The sequence below is a fragment of the Delphinus delphis genome, chromosome X, assembly GCF_949987515.2.
Source record: "Delphinus delphis chromosome X, mDelDel1.2, whole genome shotgun sequence".
Taxonomy (NCBI): Eukaryota; Metazoa; Chordata; class Mammalia; order Artiodactyla; family Delphinidae; genus Delphinus; species Delphinus delphis.
Window position 1 is genome coordinate 55835122 of NC_082704.1, and position 24637 is coordinate 55859758.

Here is a 24637-nt window from a genome sequence, read left to right on the forward strand (position 1 = left end):
AAAGAGTTATAATAAATGATGGTCATAGAATGCTGAACATTCATCATTAGTAGGTACTCTACAATATACGCAACTACTGTCTTTCACAAGTGATTTGTATGCTTATCAAGATTAAGTTGTATTTGTTTCCAGATCTCTAATCAGCTTTACTATAATTAAACAGTTTAAATGTAACATAACAGGATGAAATATAAGTGTAAAGAGAATTGTTCTGTTTACAAAAATTAAGTATTTTGTAAAGACTCAAAAGTGAATTAGTAAAAAAAAAACAAACTACTGTCAAATTAGAGGTGCTCAAGATAACTGTAAAAGGCTAGGAGAAATAAAAAATTAAACAGGATTCTGCACTCATATTATTTAAAAAATGTTTTTAAGTGTTGATTTGATGTTTGGGACTTCCCTGGCAGTCCAGTGGTTAAGACTCCTTGCTTCCACTGCAGGCGGTGCAAGTTAGATCCCTGGTCAGTGCAACTAAATCCCGCGTGCTGCGTGGGTGTGGCCCCCCCAGCCAAAAAAAGGCGTTCATCAGATTTTAAAGAAACCTCTAAACTGCAAACAGTAGAAGACATATTACAGATATGGATAATTATAAGAAAGATGTTATGGACCTTTAACTAGGAGACTCATACTCATAGAAAAGTCCTACTTCAAAAGACAGAAAAATGAACACACATTATGTTTTAAATTGAAATAAAATATTTAAGATACATATTTATGATTTTTAAAAAACTTCTTGCTTTAACATTTTCAATTAATTGTTAACTACTGGTCCTGATAATATCAAATTAGAAGGCTCCTATTGTATACCTACAAGTTTTTATATAGTTTTGGGCAGGGGAGTCACAGATTCTCTTAAGTCTATCATGGATCTCAGGATAAGAACCCATGTTTTCTCTCTCTCTCTCCCTCTCTCTTTCTCTCTCTCTCTCTCTCTCTCTCTCTCTCTCTCCATATATATATATATATATATATATATATATATATATATACATACACACATATGTATATATATTACAATTCACCAGATATTACATGTGATGCTGTTATATGACAGTCAAAGAAAAGCAAAGGTCTCAACTCTAGGAATTTAAGTAAAAATCATTATTTAACTACAGAAGAACTTTTAGGAACTCACATTAATATCTTTTACCATAGAATTTTTTATTTGGAGTCCTGCAATTCTTTTGTTTTTATTTTCCTTCTGTTAAAGTAAAATTAAACTTCATACTTTATTTTTAAAATTAAAAATAAGATGCATACTATACTATGATCCTGTTCTTACGAAACTGTATCTATTCATCCATCTATCTTTCTATGTCTATGTATGCATGAAGAAATGTCTAGAATAGCATTCTATCAAATTTTAACACATATTTTTCTGGATGAAAAATTTCAGGTGGTTAGTTGGTTTTTTTCTTATTCTGTTTTGTAATGCTTAAATTATTTAAGAATAAGTAGGTACCAATTTTATTTAAGAAAAACCCCCACAAAGTCATTATTCTAAACAAACAAAAACAATCAGTGGCAGCATCATGCACTGGGAAGAGAAATGGACAGGGAAGCAAGATGTCTGAAGCTGAATAGAACCCTGGACAAATCAGTCACTGGAACTTCTCTGGGCCACAGTTTCCAAATTGGCAAATGAGAAAATGAGGAAGTTGAACCTAATGATCTCAAAGGTTTCTTTTAGTACTAACATTATATGAACTTAAGTGGCTAATTCCTATGTAAATTCTTAGAAAATATTAAAAAAAATAAGTTTATCATCTTACCCATCAATTACCTCAAGTTTAACTAGATTTAATGAATAATGCTCTCTTCCTTTGCTGTAAGCTTTTATAGCTTGATCATATTAGAAACTACATAGGGCACTATATCCTTGACATTCTCAAAATACTAAATAGGCAGCTTTATTGACATCAATAATTAAAGAGATGAAGTAATGAGAATACAAGTACAGAAAGTCCTGGTAACACCACACAATACTTCAAATGTGAGGGGGAAATGTTAAATGTTGGTAATTAAAGTAGAAGGAATGGAAGAAAAAAACTATATCCCAAAGTTCTCCTTCTCAATCCAAATATGTATTAAAAAATAAAATAACAATACTGACACAAACTCTTCAAATCATTAGGAGAATCTTTGGATTTGTAGGGTAAACTCACAAGAAAATGACAAAACAACTATAATATGGATTTCAAAATTGAGTGTGCATATGTGTGTGTATTTTTTTTTAATCCTCAGAAGCCTCTGTTTTCTATCAGTTGGTTATTTCTTGCATTATTTTAAATTGCTGAACTGACAACTGCCAGCAGGTATAATTTTCTGTTAATTAAAAACTGAATTTTACACAGCTCAACAATGGAGCAGTATTTCTCCCCATAAATTCTAATTCATTGTCTCTGAACTTAACCCTCAAATCAGCATTTACTTCCTTGAATAATATTTAAACAAATTCATCCTATTTATTTGTGATAATCATGTAATCAACCATGGCATTTACCACGCTGAGATGCTGATGTGATTTTGCCAACATAAGAGAATACCAACTATATTTCTCTGAAAATTAAATGTTGCAGGTGCTGTATGACATTTAAACATTGTCACACTGAGAGTTTAAACAAGTACTGAAATGAAGCTATTGCTTAAAAAGAACTTACCTTTGCAATTATTACTGATTGAACAGGGTAGCAAACAGTTGCTCCTAAAGTGGCCAGTCCCAGTGGATAAGCAATTCTCTTAAACCTAGAACCTATGACATTCAAACAAACTATTAAACTCCAAACAGATGCTACCAGAGACTTGATGCTTTTATAACTTTCATGCTTTCTTTGTTCCCCTTTAAGCCATCACCCTATGTTAAATTTTCTTTAGGTAATAATACCAATCAAGATGATAGGTAAAATGTCTTTAAGTATTACAGTTCAATTAATACCCCTTAGTTGTCATGTCTAATTTAAGAAAAGTATTCTCAATCTAACATTGATAATTACCTACACAAAGGGGGTTGATGATTTTCTTCTTTTAAAAAACTAGGTATTTTTTCATGTCCTAAGAAACCCACAGTTGTAACCACATTTTTTCAAGTATCTAATAAAACATGACAATATAGAGAATTAATCAACTACCATTTTTGTGACACCATGTTAAACTGAAATGGACTCTCAGAGATCCTTTTTTGATTAAGTCCTTAGATTGCTAAAGGATCCAACTAACTGGTCAGCTAAGGATTTTAAAAGGGACATAATTCCTTCGTGTCACTGATTTTGAATACTAAAGTAATAATTTAATAGAGAAGAAGAAATATCATATGATGCCGCTTATATGCAGAATCTTTAAAAAATGTGACAAATGAGCTTATTTACAAAACAGAAACAGACTCACAGACTTGGAGAACAAACTTATGGTTACCGGGGGGGGATGGGTAGTGGGGAGAGATAGGGAGTTTGGGATTGACTTGTACACATCACTACTATATTTAAAATGGATAACCAACAAGGACTTACTGTATAGCAGAAGGAACTCTGCTCAATATTCTGTAACAACCTAATTGAGAAAAGAAATTGAAAAAGAATAGATACATGTATATGTAAAACTGAATCACTTTGTTGTACACCTGAAACTAACACAACATTGTTAATCAACTGTACTCCAATATAAAATAAAAAGTTAAAAAAATTGCAAGTAACTTGCAATAATTCATTCATTTCCAAAAGTGCCTTAACTAAGCATCTGAGTCATTTTCAAACTTTTTTTTTTAAATAGCAAAATCCTTTAAAAAAGTCTTTTGAATAGAATCTCACCTGGAACTTCATATATAAAACTTACAGACTTGAAGCTACTCTGGTTAGCCTGAGGGAGTGAAGCTCATTATCAAGCCCTATCTACACCGCTTTTTCCTTATCCCTATACAACCCCTAAACACTTCCATGGAACCCTAGGTTCTATTGAATAGTGTGAAACCCACCACTCTAAGCCATAGTTTAGTTCCAACAGACTGTTGGTTGAAAACAATATGTACTTTAAATGCTTGTCTGGGTACCCTGGACTGTAAATGTGATCTGGACAATTAGATGATGGGGTTTCTAATTAGGGTAAGTACTTTTATTTTCTGAAACAGCTCTTACAACCCTTAATTTAAAAATGAGACACCTTATCTGGTATATCAGTAAAGACTATGATGAAAAATACCTGGCAATGTTTGCAGGCAACTTTATAGTTTAGGGTAGGTAAAAACAAGATGTATTTCTCTGTCCAGTTTATTAGTAAGAAGGCCTTCTACAGTCATGTCTACAACAGACAGAGCATTGAGGGAGGTGGGTAGTAGGCTGCTTCAACCTTTACTGTAGCTTTCCTTTAAATATTGACAGGTTTTTGTGATACTGGGAAAGAGGGTCTAGCTATATTAAAATATGTCTTGCTCACTATTATTCTAGTATCTGTAGTTTGGTTGTTGATTTTACTGACCTAGCATCCTTTAATGTAGGTTTCCTTGACTCAGTCAAATTCCCCTAATTGTGCTGCTCCTAAACTTGGAAGGTGGCAGTTTTTCCTTGATGTGTCATCTTATTTTATTTTTTATTTACTTTTTTTGTAGTTGTTATACTTTTTTGAAACCTTTTAACACATTTTTGACCAGAGATATATTATGGCCACAGGTGTCAGTTTCTGCAAAAATCCCCCAGTCAATAATGTGTTAAAATTGAAGTATAGTTAATTTACAATGCTGTGTTAGTTTCAGGTGTACAGCAAAGTGATTCAGTTATATATATTTTCTTTCAGATTCTTTTTCATTATAGGTTATCCCAAGATATTGAATATAGTTCTCTGTGTTATACAGTGGGTCCTTATTGTTTATTTTACATATAGTAGTATCTGTTAATCCCAAACTCCTAATTTACCTCCCTACACCCCCACCTCCGCTATCCCCTTTGGTAACCGTAAGTTTGTTTTCTATGTCTGTAAGTCTGTTTCTGTTTTGTAAATAAGTTCATTTACATAATTTTTTTAGATTCCACATATAAGTGATATCACATGATATTTGTCTTTCTCCGTCTGACTTACTTCACTTAGTATGATAATCTCTAGGTCCATCCATGTTGCTGCAAATGGCATTATTTCATTCTTTTTTATGGCTGAGTAATATTCCATTGCATACACACACACACACACACACACACACACACAATGGAATATTTCTCACACATACATCTTTGTTATTATTTTCAATATTAAAAAGACTTACATTCATCCTCTCTTTACTTGATATGAAAGGCCAGTTTACAAGAAAATAAATTTCACTTGGGTTCAATAGCCCTACTCCTGTAAGTAGAAAGGGACTCTAGACACAAGACACTAACTAGCTATGTAATATGTACTATGAAATCATTGAATGATTTCCTTTCTCTGGACCTCTAGCTGTAGCATTATAGGGTTAGACTAAACCAACATCTTTCGTACATTTTTGACCATGACTCATACTAAAGAACAAATTTTACATTATGACCTCTCTCTCTCTCTGTTTCTGTCTCTGACGTTTCTCTCTTTCACACACACACATACACACTCCACTGAAACAGAAGTTTCACAATATTTATCCATACTGAGTACAAAACACTCTGATATTTGCTATTGTCCTCTATTTTATTTTTTAATAAAATGCTTCCTGAGAGTCACCACATTTATTTCACTACCTACTTATAAACTGAGCTCTGTAATTTGAAAAATACTGGGTTAGATTATTCTAGCTCTGACACATGGAGTCATTGTGAATGACCTAAGGAACATTTTCTCTTACAAGTGGATTATGAGTTTCTCACTGAGAAATGAGTAATATGCTTTGGCCGGTTTCATTCAAAATTTAATTCTTTCTCTTATTGTTACATGTGGTGATCCTGATTTTCAATGTCTTTCCTAATGAATAATTTATAACATGTATTCAATTAGAAGTTGCATATAGTGTTAGAATAAAAAATATGATACAAGCTATGATTAATACTAGCTATAGGGAAGATCTATTGGGATAAGATATATGGGCTAGAGTTAGAATGCTGGAATGTTCTTATAATTCAGATGTTTTGTATCTGATTAGGTGTACTTGGGTTAAGGCTACTTTAAGGACTAAAGCTGAGCAAACCAACCATAACATATCTGATGTCAGATTCCAGGTTGGTTCAGAGCTGTGACTTGCAACAACATGTAATTTAATTTGCGGACAATGACTGGCACTGGGGACAGAGGATGAATGGAAGGTGCCCCAGATGGCTACTGACCAGAGAACTGCACCAGCTTAGTAAGGGCTTAGGTGAGGAGTGGAGGCAGTAATCCTACTGAGAGAGATTTCTATACCCAGAGATGGAAGATGGGCAAATACAAAATTCACCATGTGCTTATGAAAGAGTTATTTAGTGATGTGCAGAAAAGAGTTAACATATGCCCAAGACTGCCATTGTTAGAAAGGCATGCTTACAGGACTGGCCATTGGCTGGCATCTGGGAACCTGACTGGTAAGCAGTTCACTACACTAATAGAAAATGTTCCCTGAATCAGAAGAGTGGTACAGTAAGTCTCCTACATACAAACGAGTTCCATTCCGAAAGCGTGTTTGTAAGTCCAATTTGTTTGTTAAGTCCAACAAAGTTAGTCCTAGGTACCCAACTAACACAATCAGCTACACAGTACTGTACTGTAATAGGTTTAAAATACTTTTCACACAAATAATACATAAAAAACAAACACAAAAAATAAAGAAAACATTTTTAATCTTACAGTACAGTACCTCAAGAAGTACAGCAATACAGTACAACAGCTGGCATACAGGGGCTGGCATCGAGTGAACAAGCAAGGAGAGTCACTGACTGGAGGAGCGAGAGGAAATGGGAGATGTAGAGCTGAAGGATCATCAGCAACAGGAGATAGAGGGCAAGCTGCAATTTCACTCATGCCTGACGTTGGTGGCATAGGTTCTGGCTCCTTGCTGGATTCATTTCTATCTACCCTCTAAAAGAAACGATCCAGTGATGTCTGGGTAGTAGCTCTTTTCTTCTCGTCACAGATGACACTGTAGCACTGGATTGCATTCTGAACGGCTGCTGCAACCTTTGTGTACCATTCTACATTAGGGTCCTGTGCCTCAAAAACTAAGAAAATCCCCTTGCCATTTCCTGCGCCGTGAATCTCTTCAGTTCTTCAGTTACTTCTTCCTCTTGTCTCTCTTCATCCTTTCTCTGGGCCTCCAATTCCATCAGGTCTTCATTACTAAGCTCCTCATGTTGCACAGAAAGCAGTTCAATGAAGTCGTCCTCTTGCAGATCTAGCTCCAGCTTCTCGCTGAGGGTCACTAAGTTGCTGAAGACCTCTTTGGACTCCTCATCCACCTTTTCAAATCCACAAAAATTGTGAACAAACTGCGGGCAAAGGTTCTTCCAAACCCCATTCATGGTGATGGCCGTAACCTCACGCCAAGCAAAGTCAATGTTTTTTATGGTCTTGTAGATGTTATAGTCCTTCCAAAATTGTCGCAAGGTTGTTCCTGATTCGTCACTTGCCTTTACTTCCTGACGAAAAGTGTGACGTAAATAATATTTCTTGAAAGTGGCTATAACTCCCTGGTCCATAGGTTGGATGAGCGATGTAGTATTCGGTGGTAGATGCACTACTTTGACATTGGGATGAAAGTCGTCCATGAATGGGGGGTGGCCTGGAGCACTGTCGAGCAGCAAAAGAATGTTGAATGGGACGTCCTTCTCCAAGCAATATTTCCCTACCTCCAGAATAAAGTGGTGGAAAAAGCAGTACTGGAAAATGGCCTCTGTAACCCAGGCTTTGGGGTTACTCTTCCACACAACAGGAAGAGAGCCCTTGGCTGTTTTACAGGGCTCTTGGGTTCTCTGAATGATAAACTAAGAGAGGCTTCAGCTTCATCTTGCTGGAAGCACTGCCACCAAACAACAGAGTTAGCCTATCCTTTGCTGCTTTATAGCCTGGCATCAACTTTTTTCCTTGCTGATATAACTTCGGTCTGGCATCCTCTCCCAGTACAGTCCTGTCTCATCCACATTAAAAACCTGCTCGGGTAAATACACGTCTTCATCAATAATTTCCCGAAGCATTTTAGGAAATTCCCAGGCAGCTACCATATCTGCACTCACGGCCTCGCCACTTACTTTTACGTTGTAAATGTTGGCTCTAGCCTTGAACTGATGAAGCCAGCCATGCCTGGCATTAAAAGATGGGCCCTCTGATTCTTTGCTGTATTTCTTCTTCAAGTCTTTATAAAGGCTTTTCCCTTCCCCTTGAACCAGCATTAAGCTAAGTGGGACTTAACGCTGATGCTGATCCTGCATCCACACACTGAGAAGTTTCACCATGTCCTCCATCATTTTTCCACGCTTCTTTGATATTATTGTCCACATCACTGGCACAATAGACTTCCCATGTTCCACGATCTTGTTCTTGTTCTTTACAATCTTGCCGATGGTTGAATGATTCATGTTATAAGAAAGAGTGACGTTTACCATCTTTTCGCCTCGCTCTACTCTCTCAATTATTTTCACTTTTGTTTCCATCGTTATCACTTGGTGCTTCTTAGCAACGCCAGACACGTGAACTAACTTACATGATTGGACATGCGAATGCCTGTTTGCATCTCTGAAAGTTTGCAACTTGAAGTTTCATATGTAGGGGACTTACTGTACACTGTGCTTAAACTGTTTGTATAAATAAATTCAGAAATTAATATAATGGCATTAAAAGAAAGATTATATATTTTTAACCCTACCTTTTCTCGCTGAAATGAAGCCTGCCAATCCTGAAACTGTAATCACTCCAATTTTCGGAAGAAAATCTCGAGGTGGATTCTTCAAATAGACATATGCATCTCAAGAAATCATTTGAAAAATAATATAAATAACTTACTATAATTGACATTCTATATAGGTATGATGAAGAAAAGTTAGAGATTTGCTAAGATAATAGCAGATGGTTTAAAACATTCTTCAAAAGAACTACACAAAATAATGATTTGACCAGCAACTTAAAAAGCCAGTTGTTAATAGTTACTTGTTACAAAATAAAATCTTCCTTCCACAGCTGATTTAATGGTATTTGTTTCCTTAATACAGGCGATTATTACACTTTAATGAAATATAATGCTAGAGTGTACACTAGCATTATATGGATTAAGATGAATTACTATAAAGCAAATTCCTCATTGTGTATGTATTATATTCTTGTAATGGAAATGCTTCTGGCCTTATCTGTTCAAACATTGGTAGGATCTAGTAAGAACTGAAATAGATACTTTAGCAGGAAACTTTGAATAACAGTCTAAGGAAACATGCAGCTATCACTCTGCTTGCCACTACTCCCCAGTAAACTCAGAGAAGCCATTGCTCTTGGTTAAAACCAATGAGCAGAATGAGAAGTGAGTCTAGACAAAAAATAGATGGAAAGGGGGCAGAGGTCCAAATTTCTTGGCTTTTTATATATTTAAATGGTTTCTGGTTCCATGCAATCCAAAAAACACACTCTTCTATCATAATTATTTATTTAATTATTAATTATTAATTTAATGGAATTTAATCATATTCTTCAAGGTTGATGAGGAATATAATTTGGACTTAATTGGAATTAATTCCTACACACATTAAATAATGATAATACATACACAGAGGCATTTCAACATCACAGAGGCATTTAAAATTTTAGGTGTTCTTTCTGTCCCCCAATACACATTTATTTTGACAACTGGCTTAGTCTAAAAAATGTTAGGGAGCTATACCTGCTGCCAAACAACATTATCAAACTAACGAGTCAAACACAATTGTTTTCCAACACTAGCTCAAATATTCTAGGGTGACTAATTGATATCGTGTTTCCTAGCAATCAATAGCAAAATACTATGTATTTTAACATCAAATAGTACTTATTTAAACTAATTAATAACAATGGAGATATATGTTTAATTTATGCTGTATGAGTATACAATATGCGTTTCGTACCTAAAACAGCCAGTTTGAGTCCAGGTGTTGCCACTTACTAGCTATGTGACCTTGGTAATCTACTTAACCCCTCTAAACCCCAGTTTCCTCATCTGTAGAATGGGAGTCATTATAATACCGACATCCAGAAATTTGCTACAAAATAAAATTAGATAAATTATGTAACATGCTCATCATAATGCCTCAACATATAATTGCTAAATAAATAACAGATACTATTGCTTTGTTATTATTATTATAAACTGCTATATAGAGTATCTTCTGAGTTGGTAAAACATGATAATGGATAACATACCAAGTTTATTTTTCTCACATTTAAACCTTGCAAGTTAAAAAGACAATAGAACATTTCTAATTATAGACAGTTCACTCAACCTACCTTTTCCAAATTGTACTGTATCCATTATCCCATATTTCATGAAGACATAAACACCCTAAGTAAAAAGGGGGAAAAAAGGACATCTGCATTTTTGAAGATGTTGACAATTAGGTCAAATAGCCCACATCTTTGAGATTATATGAAATTGCACCAAAATCTAAATCTAGTTTTCCTGTTTATTCTCTATGTGGACACTTGTTGAACTTAGCTTCTCTTCACTTCTTGCTTTTCATTCTATTTAACATGGATAATACTTGTTTGCTATATTCCTCATATAAATGGGTAAAGTAATGCCAATAAAATAATCAGAGCAGCTCACAGAAAAGTTATTACAGAAGTACAGAGATTTATCATCTTATTTTATGATAGCGTAGAAAAATGAATGGAATTTTTTAGAAGCATGAAGAGAGGTATATTTCAGCTTAGAAGCAACATCTGATTAATAAAGATGAGGCAGCAACAACATAATGATTTGTGGAGAAAACAACAAAAAGCCTAAAGAAAAGTGCTTCATCTTCTCCCTTTTTCTTAGTGTTCATTAGAATGAGAAAAATAAATCTAAATAAGACATTTATCTTAGAATAGAAATCATCCTACACAGACTAGTGTCCATCTTGTTTTCAACAGGAACATAAATTATCTGCAAATCAAGATTATATTAGCCCACTTAAGGGATTAAAGCTTTAAATCAAAGATTCTTTTTACCTGTTTCTAACTATTTATTTTAATGCAAGAAATATTGTTACACACATTTTTTGATATGTACTATCTCAAGTACATCAGAAGAAAAATGAAGGCATGGAATAATTTACCCATAGTAATTGCCCATAGTCATGCTGTACTCTATTGATAAAACTAGAAAACACAGTCTAAATATGTGGTCTCCATCTCTGAACTAGTTGCTATGAAACCATGGGATAAAAACAAAAAAAGAGATTTTCAAAGCAAAGACAATAGATATTATTATATTAGATAGGAAAGAATTAAATTATTTCTATTGATATATCTTGGTATTAGTAACTTTGTCTCAGACAGATACTTTCATGATGATCAGATGCAGAAGTTCATCCTGTTCATCATGGTTTAAAGCTGTACAAACCAACACAGACCCTAACTGCCACTGAGCTACTTCTCCTTGGGGACTGTCTCTTGAGAAAATTTCACCTCAAAATTATAATGCTTACTGATCAGTTGATTGGGAATAATGTAACTGTTGAGGAAGAAAACTTTGGGGAAATTTTCCTTAGCTGTGTTTAGGAATTCACTTTTACCACTGGAGGTCGCTGCTACCTAAATTTCGAAACACTAAGGAGTAGGAATAGAAATTGAATTTGCCCTGTGATTCTAAGTTTAATGTAGAATGTAATTTGAGCCGGAGGTAATTTTTAAAGAATAGATTACATTTTAAGGAGAACATTAGAGAGGAAATGTTTACATTGAAGACGAAATGCATTTGAAAGTGCCCTTCTTCAATCTATTCATTTCAGCATATTACCAGAGTAAAAAGTCCTTTTAGTCTTAAATTGGGTGATAGTAACAACAGCAATTTAAAGATCTTACAGGAACAATTAACCTCACTGAAAACAACTTTGAGAACACTACGGAAAATTAGGTGTCAAGAGACTTCAGTCTGAATCATCCAGCTGTTGGCATACAGCCTCAGGGGCATGACTCAGACCCTAATTAGTTAAGCTATTTCCTGCTGAGACCAAACTGTTAATAGTGTGTAGTACAACTAGTCAAACTATTAAAAGTGTATTATTAGAATTATAAAAGTCTATTAGAATTGTCTGACAGGCACAAATTTAAAAAAAATAACACCACGTATTCATCAGACGTTTTAAATATCTGAAATGACCAGAGTTCACAGATTTGATATTTCATAAGACCATTAGAATTTTCTTTTTAAAAAGAATGGATTAGAAACAAAAAAAAGCACAAGGGTTCACAATTGGATAGGTTAGACTTGAGGAAAAGTTTTGTGGTTATTAGGTCAGAATGATGAAAACAATGGTACCACCATTATCATTATGACACTGACACTGCAGATGTTGATGTTAGCACACATCTATGTTGATGCGATGATTATGAAACAGCAGTATTGTACTAGCTTACTCCACCCCTCTGCTGCTGGATAATGATGATTGAAGGCTAAGTATTAAAATAAGGTGAATTCTATTTTGCCCAATAGCTGACTATAGTCAAAACGGTCTTATGAACTAAACCTAACAAGTGAATATTTTACTCAGCCAAATAACTAACAATGCAGAAGTAATCTCAGAACTTCATATAAAAGGTCAAGCAATGTTTTGTACATGCCACGTGACATAAATGCTTGCTGAACTACTTTAATCTATGCAGTAGTGGTAGAGTAGATTAAATATGGCCACAAATTCTTTGCTGCTACTCATATTGAGAGATGGTATCTAATTCCCCTCCCATAAAAACTGGGTTGGCCTTAATGACTTCATTTAACAACAGAATGCTGTAGAAGTAACCTTCCTGGACACCTGAAGACAGGTAAGAAGCTTGGCAAATTCTGACTAAGGCCTCTTGCAACATATTCTCTAGGAGCCCTGAACTGTCCATGTAAGTTATCTGACTACCTGAGGCCAGGTGTGGATGCTTCAGTCAACATTCCCAGCTGAGCCCAGCCTTCTAGCCATCTGTGACAAGGTGCCAGCGAAGAGAATGAAGCTGTCTTGGACCCTCTAAATCAGCCCATTCACCTGATGAATACCACTGGGTGGCCTCTGTCAACACCACATGCAACAGAAGAATCAGCTGTCTGAAGTCTGATTAAATTTCTGACTCACAAAATCATGAGATAGAACAGTTGCTGTTTTAAACCACTAAGTTTTGGGGTAGTTTGTTACACTTCAATGAATAACTGGAACAACTGTTATGTAATAAAATGAGAACCCTCTGATATGAAACCACTATCAGAATTCACCTACCTTGCACCAGCCAATATAACGACCAGTTGTAGTGCGAATGGACGCAAAGCCCATTTGTAAATGACCAGGCTGCTCATCAACATATTTAGACTGGAGAGGTGGTGCAGTATATATGGGGAGCTAGAAGGAAAAAAATTCATGTCAAAAATATAAAATAGCTGAACTTCCTTTTCCAGCAGTATGGCAGAATAAGAATCCTCATCAACATTCCTACTGAAAACAACTAAAAATGCTGATAAAATGTATTTTAAGCCAGCTTTTACCTTGATGTCATTTGCTGTAAAACAGATGGTTCATGGAGTATGGGATCAGGAAACAAAACCCAGAATGAGCTTGAGGTGGGCAATCTTACTGGAGAGCCTATAAAATTGGCATCTCAAGGTGCTGCATGCTCAATTTAAGGTTGAACTAGAAATAAACAGTTCACTCCAAGGAACTGTTAGGAAAACTGATTGTCTCAAAGATTGGGCACGGAGTAGAGAGGAAAGAAATATTTCCTAAGAATTGGCAAGCACAAGTGAGAACTCATAATGTGCAGCATAAAACTATCTTGATAATCTAAGAAATCTCAAATTAAGTATACATTTAAGGTGCTCCCAGGCTGGTATCCCCCACAGATGCTTGGCAGAAGCAAATGAACATCTCCTCTCTGAAGGAAGCTACCCAGACTTCAAAGATTTACAACAGATAAAGGTCCAAGAAATATGAGACCACAATTTTGAAAAATTAAAAAACACAAAGAAGCAAAATCAGAAAACACAAGGAAGCATCTGGACAAGAGCTAGCAGAAACAACAAAGAGCAGAATCAGAGCCACAAAAAATGTATATACTAGAACATATGGTATCAAATACATATATTTTTTATTTTTAGAGAAATAAAAGAGGAAATTTGAGTTAAGAGCAAGAGACTACAAAAATTACCAAAGCTAATGAAAATAAAGAGAAAGAGAACTTCTAGAACTGGAAATTAAAACAAATAAAGAACTCAATTGATAAGTTTTAATAGATTGGATACAGTTTACAGTTGCTGAGAGATTTTGTGAATTAGTAGACCTAAAGAAATTTTTATGCAAAGAAATGAAAAATAAGTATGAAAGAGATACGTATGATAGAGTGAGAAATATTAATATATGTCTAATCAGAGTTCCAGAGAAAAGGAGAAAGATGGGGCAGAAGTAATATTTGAAGAGAATAGTCAAGATTTTTCCAGAACTTATGAACACTTGACAGGTTCAGAAAACTAACATATCCCAAACAGGATAAATAAAAAGTACTCCACAATTAGACAAGTCATAGTAAAACTCTATAACACCAAGGACAAAGAGGGGATATTAAAAAAAAAAAAGCCAGAGAGAAAAGACAGATTACCTTCAAAGGAATAAAAATTAGATAAACTCTGATTTCTCAAAAACAACACTGGAAGACACAATATAATATCTTCAATGCACTAAAAAAAAGTAACTTAACTGAGAATTATATACTCAGTAGAATATCTTTTTTTCAAAAATGAGGGGAGAAGCACACAGACAGACAAAACCCAAGATAATGTGTAACCAAATGACCCTCAGTGGGAAATTTTAAAACATGTACTTAAGGCAGAATAAAAATATTCCCATTGAGAAGGTTTGTGATGGAAGAAGGAATGATTAGCAAAGAAAGTGGTAAATATGTGGGTAAAACTAAAACAATGAACGTATAAAATAATAATTTTTAGGCATGTGTTTAAAAAATAGAACTACATCTCTGAGTATCAATATAGTATAAGTTAGGAAGGGATGTCAGAAATTAAAATGTTCTCGGTTCTTAATATGGTTTGGACAGAGGGTAAATATACTGATGAGACTTAAAATGAATGCAGGTTAAAATTTCTAGGGTGACCAATAAAAGAAAATAAAAAGAAGGCAGAATTAACAAACTATGTTATAGAAAAAAAAGAGAGAAAATAAAGCAAAGAAAGGAAATAAAAGAACAGAAGAGGTAAGAAAAACAAAAACCACAAAAACTTGGTAGAAATGATTCCAAAGATATTAAAAATTATAATAGATGCAAACGGATAAAATGATCTAGTTGAAAGACAAAGATGACGAGATTGCATTTACAAAATACAGCCAACATTTTGTTTATGAGACATTGTTAAAACAACTATTTAGAAAGGTTAGGGAAAAAAAGGAATAAAAAATACATATTGGGCAAATAGCCACCAAAAGAAAGCTACTATAAGCTATATTAATATTAGACAAAACAGACTTTGAGACAAAAATCATTACTAGAGATCAAGTGCCTATATTAAGACAAAAAGTTTAAATAATGAGAGAGTACATTCTTAAACTTGTATACATCTATTAATATATTCTCAAAATACATGAAACAAGGGGAAATAGACAAATTTGCCATCATAGAGGAAGTTTAACTTATTCTCCATGATGGCTGATCAAAAACCAGATTAAAAATAAAAACTAATAGTAACGAGCAGAAGTGGGCAAACTATAGCCCATGGACTAGTCACCAGTTTATGTAAATCAAGTTTTATAGGGTCACCAGCTATACTCATTCATTAACGTATTGTCTACGGCTGCTTTTGTGCTACAACAGCAGTTGAGACGATGTGACAGAGTTGCATATGTTTAAAATATTTACTATAGGGCATTTTAAGAAAAAAATCTATTGACTGCTGGTACAGAAAAATATATTCAACAAGCTTGATCTCACAGATATATATAGCACAGTGCATTGAACAACTGTAAACTACATAATATTTTCAAGCACAAATGGAAATGTATAAAAAACTGACTGCACCCTGGACCATTTCAGGAATTGAAAGTCTTAGGAAATTTCAAAGGACTAATATACAGAATATGTTCTCTTAACACAAAACTCCCACAGCTAGGTCATACTTACTAGTAACAGAATGAGTGTTTTCTTCTTTACATCAGAAACATACAAAATGCCACTCTCACCACTTCTGTTCAACATTTTACTGGACGTTCTAGTCAGTGCATTCAGAAAAGAAAAAGAAATAGAAGACACTAAGTTGGAAAGGAATAAATAAAACTATCTCAAATCGGGAAGATGGCGGAAGAGTAAGACATGGAGATCACCTGCATCCCCACAGATACACCAGAAATACATCTACACGTGGAACAACTCCTACAGAACACCTACTGAACGCTGGCAGAAGACCTCAGAACTCCCCAAAGGCAAGAAACTCCCCACATACCTGGGTAGGGCAAAAGAAAAAAGAATAAACAGAGACAAAAGAATAGGGACGGGACCTACACCAGAGGGAGGGAGTAGTGAAGGAGGAAAAGTTTCCACACACTAGGAAGCCCCTTCATGGGCGGAGACTGCAGGTGGCGGAGGGGGAAAGCTTCGGGGCCGCGGAGGAGAGCACAGCAACAGGGGTGTGGAGGGCAAAGTGGAGAGATTCCCGCAGAGAGGATCGGTGCCGACCGGCACTCAACAGCCCGAGAGTCTTGTCTGCTCAGGGCGGGCGGGGCTAGGAGCTGAGGCTCCGGCTTTGGTCGCAACGCAGGGAGAGGACTGGGGTTGGCGGCATGAACACAGCCTGCAGGGGGTTAGTGCACCACGGCGAGCAGGGAGGGAGTCTGGGGAAATGTGTGGACCTGCCGAAGAGGCAAGAAACTTTTTCTTCCCTCTTTGTTTCCTGGTGCGCAAGGAGAGGGGATTAAGAGCACTGCTTAAAGGAGCTCCAGAGAAGGGCCCAAGCCGCAGCGAACAGTGAGGACCCCAGAGACAGGCATGAGACGCTAAGGCTGCTGCTTCTGCCACCAGGAAGGCTGTGTGCGAGCACAGGTCACTCTCCACACCTCCCTTCCGGGGAGCCTGTGCAGCCTGCCACTGCCAGGGTCCAGGGATCCAGGGACAACTTGCCCGGGAGAACGCACGGCACGCCTCATGCTGGTGCAATGTCACGCTGGCCTCTGCTGCCGCAGGCTCACCAAGCATCCGTACCGCTCCCAACCCCAGGCCTGAGTGAGCCAGAGCCCCCAAATCAGCGGCTCCTTTAACCCCGTCCAGTCTGAGCGAAGAACAGACGCCCTCTGGCGACCTACACTCAGAGGCGGGGCCAAATCCAAAGCTGAAACCCAGGAACTGTGAGAACAAAGAAGAGAAAGGGAAATCTCTCCCAGCAGCCTCGGGAACAGCGGATTAAATCTCCACAATCAACTTGATGTACCCTGCATCTGTAGAATACCTGAATAGACAATGAATCATCCCAAACTGAGGAGGTGTACTTTGAGAGCAAGATTTATGATTTTTTCCCCTTTTCCTCTTTTTGTGAGTGTGTATGTGTATGCTTCTGTGTGAGATTGTTTCTGTATAGCTTTGCTTTCACCATTTGTCCTAGGGTACTATCCGACCGTTTTTTTCAAAAAATTTCTCTTAATAATTATTTCTTATTTTAATAAATTATTTTATCTTACTTAATTTTATTTTATCCACTTTCTTTCCTTTTCTTCCTTCCTCCCTCCCTCCCTCCCTCTCCGTCTCTCTCTCTCTCTCTCTCTCTCTTTCCTTCCTTCTACTTTTTCTCCCTTTTATTCTGAGCTGTGTGGATGAAAGGCTCTTGGTGCTGCAGCCAGGAGTCAGTGCTGTGCCTCTGAGGTGGGAGACACAACTTCAGGACACTGGTCCACAAGAGACGTCCCAGCTCCATATAATATCACACGGTGAAAATCTCTGAGATCTCCCTCTCAAAACCAGCACCCAGCTTCACTCAACGACCAGCAAGCTACAGTGCTGTACACTCTATGCCAAACAACTAGCAAGACAGGAACACAACACCACCCATTAGCAGAGAGGCTGCCTAAAATCATAATAAGTCCATAGACACTCCAAAACCCATGACCAGATGTGGACCTGCCCAACAGAAAGACAAGATCCAGCCTCATCAACCAGAACACAGGCACTAGTCCCCTCCACCAGGAAGTCTACACAATCCACTGAACCAACTTTAGCCACTGGGGGCAGACACCGAAAACAACGGGAACTATGACCATGCAGCCTGCAAAAAGGAGACCCTGAATACAGTTTGACAACCAAAATGAGAAGACAGAAAAACATACAGCAGATGAAGGAGCAAAATAAAAACCCGCCAGACCTAACAAATGAAGAGGAAATAGGCAGTCTACCTGAAAAAGAATTCAGAAAAATGATAGTAAAGATGATCCAAAATCTTGGAAACAGAATAGAGAAAATGCAAGAAACATTTCACACGGACATAGAAGAAATAAAGATGAAACAAGCAACGATGAACAACACAATAAATGAAATTAAAAATACTCTAGATGGGATCAAGAGCAGAATAACTGAGGCAAAAGAACGGATAAGTGCCCTGGAAGATAAAATACTGGAAATAACTACTGTAGAGCAGAATAAAGAAAAAAGAAAGAAAAGAACTGAGGACAGCCTCAGAGACCTCTGGGACAACATTAAATGCACCAACATTCAAATTACAGGGGTTCCAGAAGAATAAGAGAAAAAGAAAAGGACAGAAAAAATATTTGAAGAGATTATACTTGAAAACTTCCCTAATATGGGAAAGGAAATAGTTAATCAAGTCCAGGAAGCATAGAGAGTCCCATACAGGATAAATCCAAGGAGAAACACGCCAAGACACATATTAATCAAACTGTCAAAAAATAAATACAAAGAAAACATATTAAAAACAGCAAGGGAAAAACAACAAATAACACACAAGGGAATTCCCAAAAGGTTAACAGCTGATCTTTCAGCAGAAACTCTGCAAGCCAGAAGGGAGTGGCAGGACATACTGAAACTGATGAAGGAGAAAAACCTGCAGCCAAGACTACTCTACCCAGCAAGGATCTCATTCAGATTTGATGGAGAAATTAAAACCTTTATAGACAAGCAAAAGCTGAGAGAGTTCAGCACCACCAAACCAGCTTTACAACAAATGCTAAAGGACCTTCTCTAGGGAAGAAACACAAGAGAAGGAAAAGACCTACAATAACAAACACAAAACAATTAAGAAAATGGGAATAGGAACATACATATTAATAATTACCTTAAATGTAAATGGATTAAATGCTCCCACCAAAGGACACAGACTGGCTGAATGGATACAAAAACAAAACCCATATATATGCTGTCTACAAGAGACCCAATTCAGACCTAGAGACACATACAGACTGAAAGTGAGGGGATGGAAAAAGATATTCCATGAAAATGGAAAGCAAAAGAAAGCTGAAGTAGCAAATCTCATATCAGACAAAACAGACTTTAAAACAATAACTATTAGAAGAGACAAAGAAGGACACTACATAATGATCAAGGGATCGATCCAAGAAGGTATAACAATTGTAAATATTTATGCACCCAACATAGGAGCACTTCAATAACTAAGGCAAATACTAACAGCCATAAAAGGGGAAATCGACAGTAACTCATTCATAGTAGGGGACTTTAACACCCCACTTTCACCAATAGACAGATGATTCAAAATGAAAATAAATAAGGAAACACAAGCTTTAAATGATACATTAAACAAGACGGACTTAATTCATATTTATAGGATATTCCATCCAAAAACCACAGAATACACATTTTTCTCAGGTGCTCATGGCACATTCTCCAGGATAGATCATATCTTGGGTCACAAATCAAGCCTTGGTAAATTTAAGAAAATTGAAATTGTATCAAGTATCTTTTCCAACCACAACACCTTGAGACTAGATATCAATTACAGGAAAAGACCTGTAAAAAATACAAACACATGGAGGCTAAACAATAAACTACTTAATAACTAAGTGATCACTGAAGAAATCAAAGAGGAAATCAAAAAATACCTAGACACAAATGACAATGGAGACATGACGACCCAAGACATATGGGATGCTGCAAAAGCAGTTCTAAGAGGGAAGTTTATAGCAATACAATCCTACCTTAAGAAACAGGAAACATCTTGAATAAACAACCTAAACTTGTACCTAAAGCAATTAGAGAAAGAAGAACAAAAAAAACCCTTAGTTAGCAGAAGGAAAGAAATCATAAAGATCAGATCAGAAATAAATGAAAAAGAAATGAAGAAAACGATAGCAAAGATAAATAAAACTAAAAGCTGGTTCTTTGAGAAGATAAACAAAATTGATAAACCATTAGTCAGACTCATCAAGGAAAAAAGGAAGAAGACTCAAATTAATAGAATTAGAAATGAAAAAGGAGAGGTAACAACTGACACTGCAGAAATACAAAAGATCATGACAGATTAGTATAAGCAACTCTATGACAATAAAAGGGACAACCTGGAAGAAATGGACAAATTCGTAAAATAGCACAACCTGACAAGACTGAATCAGGAAGAAACAGAAAATATGAACAGACCAATCACAAGCACTGAAATTGAAACTGTGATTAAAAATCTTCCAACAAAGAAAAGCCCAGGACCAGATGGCTTCACAGGCAAATTCTATCAAACATTTAGAGAAGAGCTAACACCTATCCTTCTCAAACTCTTCCAAAATACAGCAGAGGGAGGAACACTCCTAAACTCATTCTACGTGGCCATCAACACCCTAATACCAAAACCAGACAAGGATGTCAAAAAGAAAGAAAACTACAGGCCAATATCACTGATGAACATAGATGCAAAAATCCTCAACAAAATACTAGCAAACAGAATCCAACAGCACATTAAAAGGATCATACACCATGATCAAGTGGGGTTTATTCCAGGAATGCAAGGATTCTTCAATATACGCAAATCAATCAATGTGATACACCATATTAACAAACTGAAGGAGAAAAACCATATGATCATCTCGAGATGCAGAGAAAGCTATCGACAAAATGCAACACCAATTTTTCATAAAAATCCTGCAGAAAGTAGGCATAGAGGGAACTTTCCTCAACATAATAAAGGCCATATATGACAAACCCACAGCCAACATCATCCTCAATGGTGAAAAACTGAAAGCATTTCCACTAAGATCAGGAACAAGACAAGGTTTCCCACTCTCACCACTCTTCCTCAACATAGTTTTGGAAGTTTTAGCCACAGCAATCAGAGAAGAAAAGGAAATAAAAGGAATCCAAATCGGAAAAGAAGAAGTAAAGCTGTCACCGTTTGCAGATGACATGATACTATACATAGAGAATCCTAAAGATGCTACCAGAAAACTACTAGAGCTAATCAATGAATTTGGTAAAGTAGCAGGATACAAAATTAATGCACAGAAATCTCTGGCATTCCTATACACTAATGATGAAAACTCTGAAAGTGAAATCAAGAAAACACTCCCATTTACCATTGTAACAAAAAGAATAAAATATCTAGGAATACACCTACCTAAGGAGACAAAAGACCTGTATGCAGAAAATTATAAGACACTGATGAAAGAAATTAAACATGATACAAATAGATGAAGAGATACACCATGTTCTTGGATTGGAAGAATCAACACTGTGAAAATGACTCTACTACCCAAAGCAATCTACCGATTCATTGCAATCCTTATCAAACTACCACTGGCATTTTTCATAGAACAAGAACGAAAAGTTTCACAATTTGTATGGAAACACAAAAGACCCCGAATAGCCAAAGCAATCTTGAGAACGAAAAATGGAGTTGGAGGAATCAGGCTCCCTGACTTCAGACTATACTACAAAGCTACAGTAATCAAGACAGTACAGTACTAGCACAAAAACAGAAAGATAGATCAATGGAACAGGATAGAAAGCCCAGAGATAAACCCATGCACATACGGTCACCTTATGTTTGATAAGGAGGGAGGAATGTACAGTGGATAAAGGACAGCCTCTTCAATAAGTGGTGCTGGGAAAACTGGACAGCTACATGTAAAAGTATGAGATTAGATCACTCCCTAATGCCATACACAAAAATAAGCTCAAAATGGATTAAAGACCTAAATGTAAGGCCAGAAACTATCAAACTCTTAGAGGAAAACATAGGCAGAACACTCAATGACATAAATCACAGCAAGAGCCTTTTTGATCCACCTCCCAGAGAAATGGAAGTTAAAACAAAAATAAACAAATGGGACCTAATGAAACTTCAAAGCTTTTGTACAGCAAAGGAAACCATAAACAAGACAAAAGACAACCCTCAGAATGGGAGAAAATATTTGCAAATGAAGCAACTGACCAAGGATTAATCTCCAAAATTTACAAGCAGCTCATGCAGCTCAATAACAACAAAAAAACCAACCCAATCCAAAAACGGGCAGAAGACATAAATAGACATTTCTCCAAAGAAGATATACAGGCTGCCAACAAACACATGAAAGAATGCTCAACATCATCAGAGAAATGCAAATCAAAACTACAATGAGATATCATCTCACACCAGTCAGAATGGCCATCATCAAAAAATCTAGAAGCAATAAATGCTGGAGAGGGTGTGGAGAAAAGGAACACTCTTGCACTGTTGGTGGGAATGTGAATTGGTACAGCCACTCTGGAGAACAGTATGGAGGTTCCTTGAAAAACTACAAATAAAACTACCATATGACCCAGCAATCCCACTACTGGGCATATACCCTGAGAAAACCATAATTCAAAAAGAGTCATATACCAAAATGTTCATTGCAGCTCTACTTACAATAGCCAGGAGATGGAAACAACCTAAGTGTCCATCATCGGATGAATGGATAAAGAAGATGTGGCACATATATACAATGGAATATTACTCAGCCATAAAAAGAAACGAAATTGAGCTATTTGTACTGAGGTGGATGGACCTAGAGTCTGTCATACAGAGTGAAGTAAGTCACAAATAGAAAGACAAATACCATATGCTAATACATATATATGGAATTTAAGAAAAAAAATGTCATGAAGAACCTAGGGGGAAGACAGGAATAAAGACACACACCTACTAGAGAACGGACTTGACGATATGGGGAGGGGGAAGGGTAAGCTGTGACAAAGCGAGAGAGTGGCATGGACATATATACACTACCAAACATAAAATAGATAACTAGTGGGAACCAGCCGCATAGCACAGGCAGATCAGCTCGGTGCTTTGTGACTACCTAGAGCGGTGGGATAGGGAGGGTGGGAGCGAGGGAGACGCAAGATGGAAGAGATATGGGAGCATATGTATATGTATAACTGATTCACTTTGTTATAATGCAGAAACTAGCACACCATTGTAAAGCAATTATACTCCAATACAGATGTAAAAAACACGCAAGCAAACAAACAAACCAAAACTATCTCCATTCACAGATGGTATGATCTTGTATATAGAAAATCCTAAGGAACCCCCATAACCCCTACTACAACAAATAAACAAATTCTGTAAGGTTGCAGGGTAAAAGATCAATATACAAAAATCAATTGTATTTTTATACACTAGCAATAAATGATCCGAAAATGAAATTAAGAAAGCAATTCCATCTAAAAGAGCACCAAAAATAAAATACTTAGGAATAAATTCAACAAAGAAGTGTAAGACTTGTACACTTAAACCTACAAAAATGTTGAAAGCAAGAGAGAAGATGTAGATAAATGGAAATACATCACAGACATCCCATGTTCTTGGATTACAAGGCTAAATATTATTAGAATGGCAATATTTCCCAAATTGATCCATGGACTTGAAGGAACCGCTATGAAAATCCTGATTGTCTTTCTTTTCCCCATATAACGAAAATTTGATGCTAAAATTCATACAGGTGTGAAAGGCAAACAGAATAGCCAAAACAATCTTGAAAAAGAAGAACAAAATTGGAGGACACATACTCCTCAATTTCAAAACTTGTTACAAAATAATAGTATGGTATTGTTATAAGGATAGATATATAGATAAATGGAATAGAATTTTGAGTCTAGAAATGAACCCATGCATTTATGGTCAACTGATTTTTAACAAGGTAACAAAGAAAATTCAATGGAGAGACAACAGTATTTTCAACAAACAGTACATGGACAACTGGATATTCACATACAAAAGAAAGAAGTTGGACCCCTACCTCATGCCACATACAAAATATTAACTCAAAATGGATCTCAGAACTAAATATAAGAGCTAAAATTATACAACTCTTAGAAGAAAACATAAAGGTAAATCTTCATGACTTTGGGTTAAGCAATGATTTCTTATATACAACATCAGAAGCACTAGCAACAAAAGCAAAAAAAAAATAAATTGGACTTCATCAAAATTAAAAACTTGTGCTGCAAATGATACCATCAATATAGTAAAAGGACAACCTATGAACAATACTTACAAATCATGTATTTCATAAAGAACTTGTATCTGGAATATATAAAGAACACTTGCAATTCAACAGTA

The 24637-nt window shown here is 36.1% G+C and overlaps 1 protein-coding gene across 4 annotated transcripts in view; it reads right to left on the minus strand.

Annotated features, from left to right (window-relative positions):
- The window catches only part of APOOL (apolipoprotein O like), a 125488-nt gene that overhangs the window by 33072 nt on the left and 67779 nt on the right, over positions 1 to 24637 (minus strand). For all 4 annotated transcript variants that reach the window (XM_060002810.1, XM_060002809.1, XM_060002811.1 and 1 more), the window contains 4 exons: positions 13338 to 13457; positions 10381 to 10435; positions 8780 to 8878; positions 2661 to 2752 (listed from right to left, as the gene is read on the minus strand). In XM_060002810.1, the coding sequence (XP_059858793.1) occupies positions 2661 to 2752; positions 8780 to 8878; positions 10381 to 10435; positions 13338 to 13457 (366 nt within the window). The remainder of the gene's footprint in view (positions 1 to 2660; positions 2753 to 8779; positions 8879 to 10380; positions 10436 to 13337; positions 13458 to 24637) is intronic.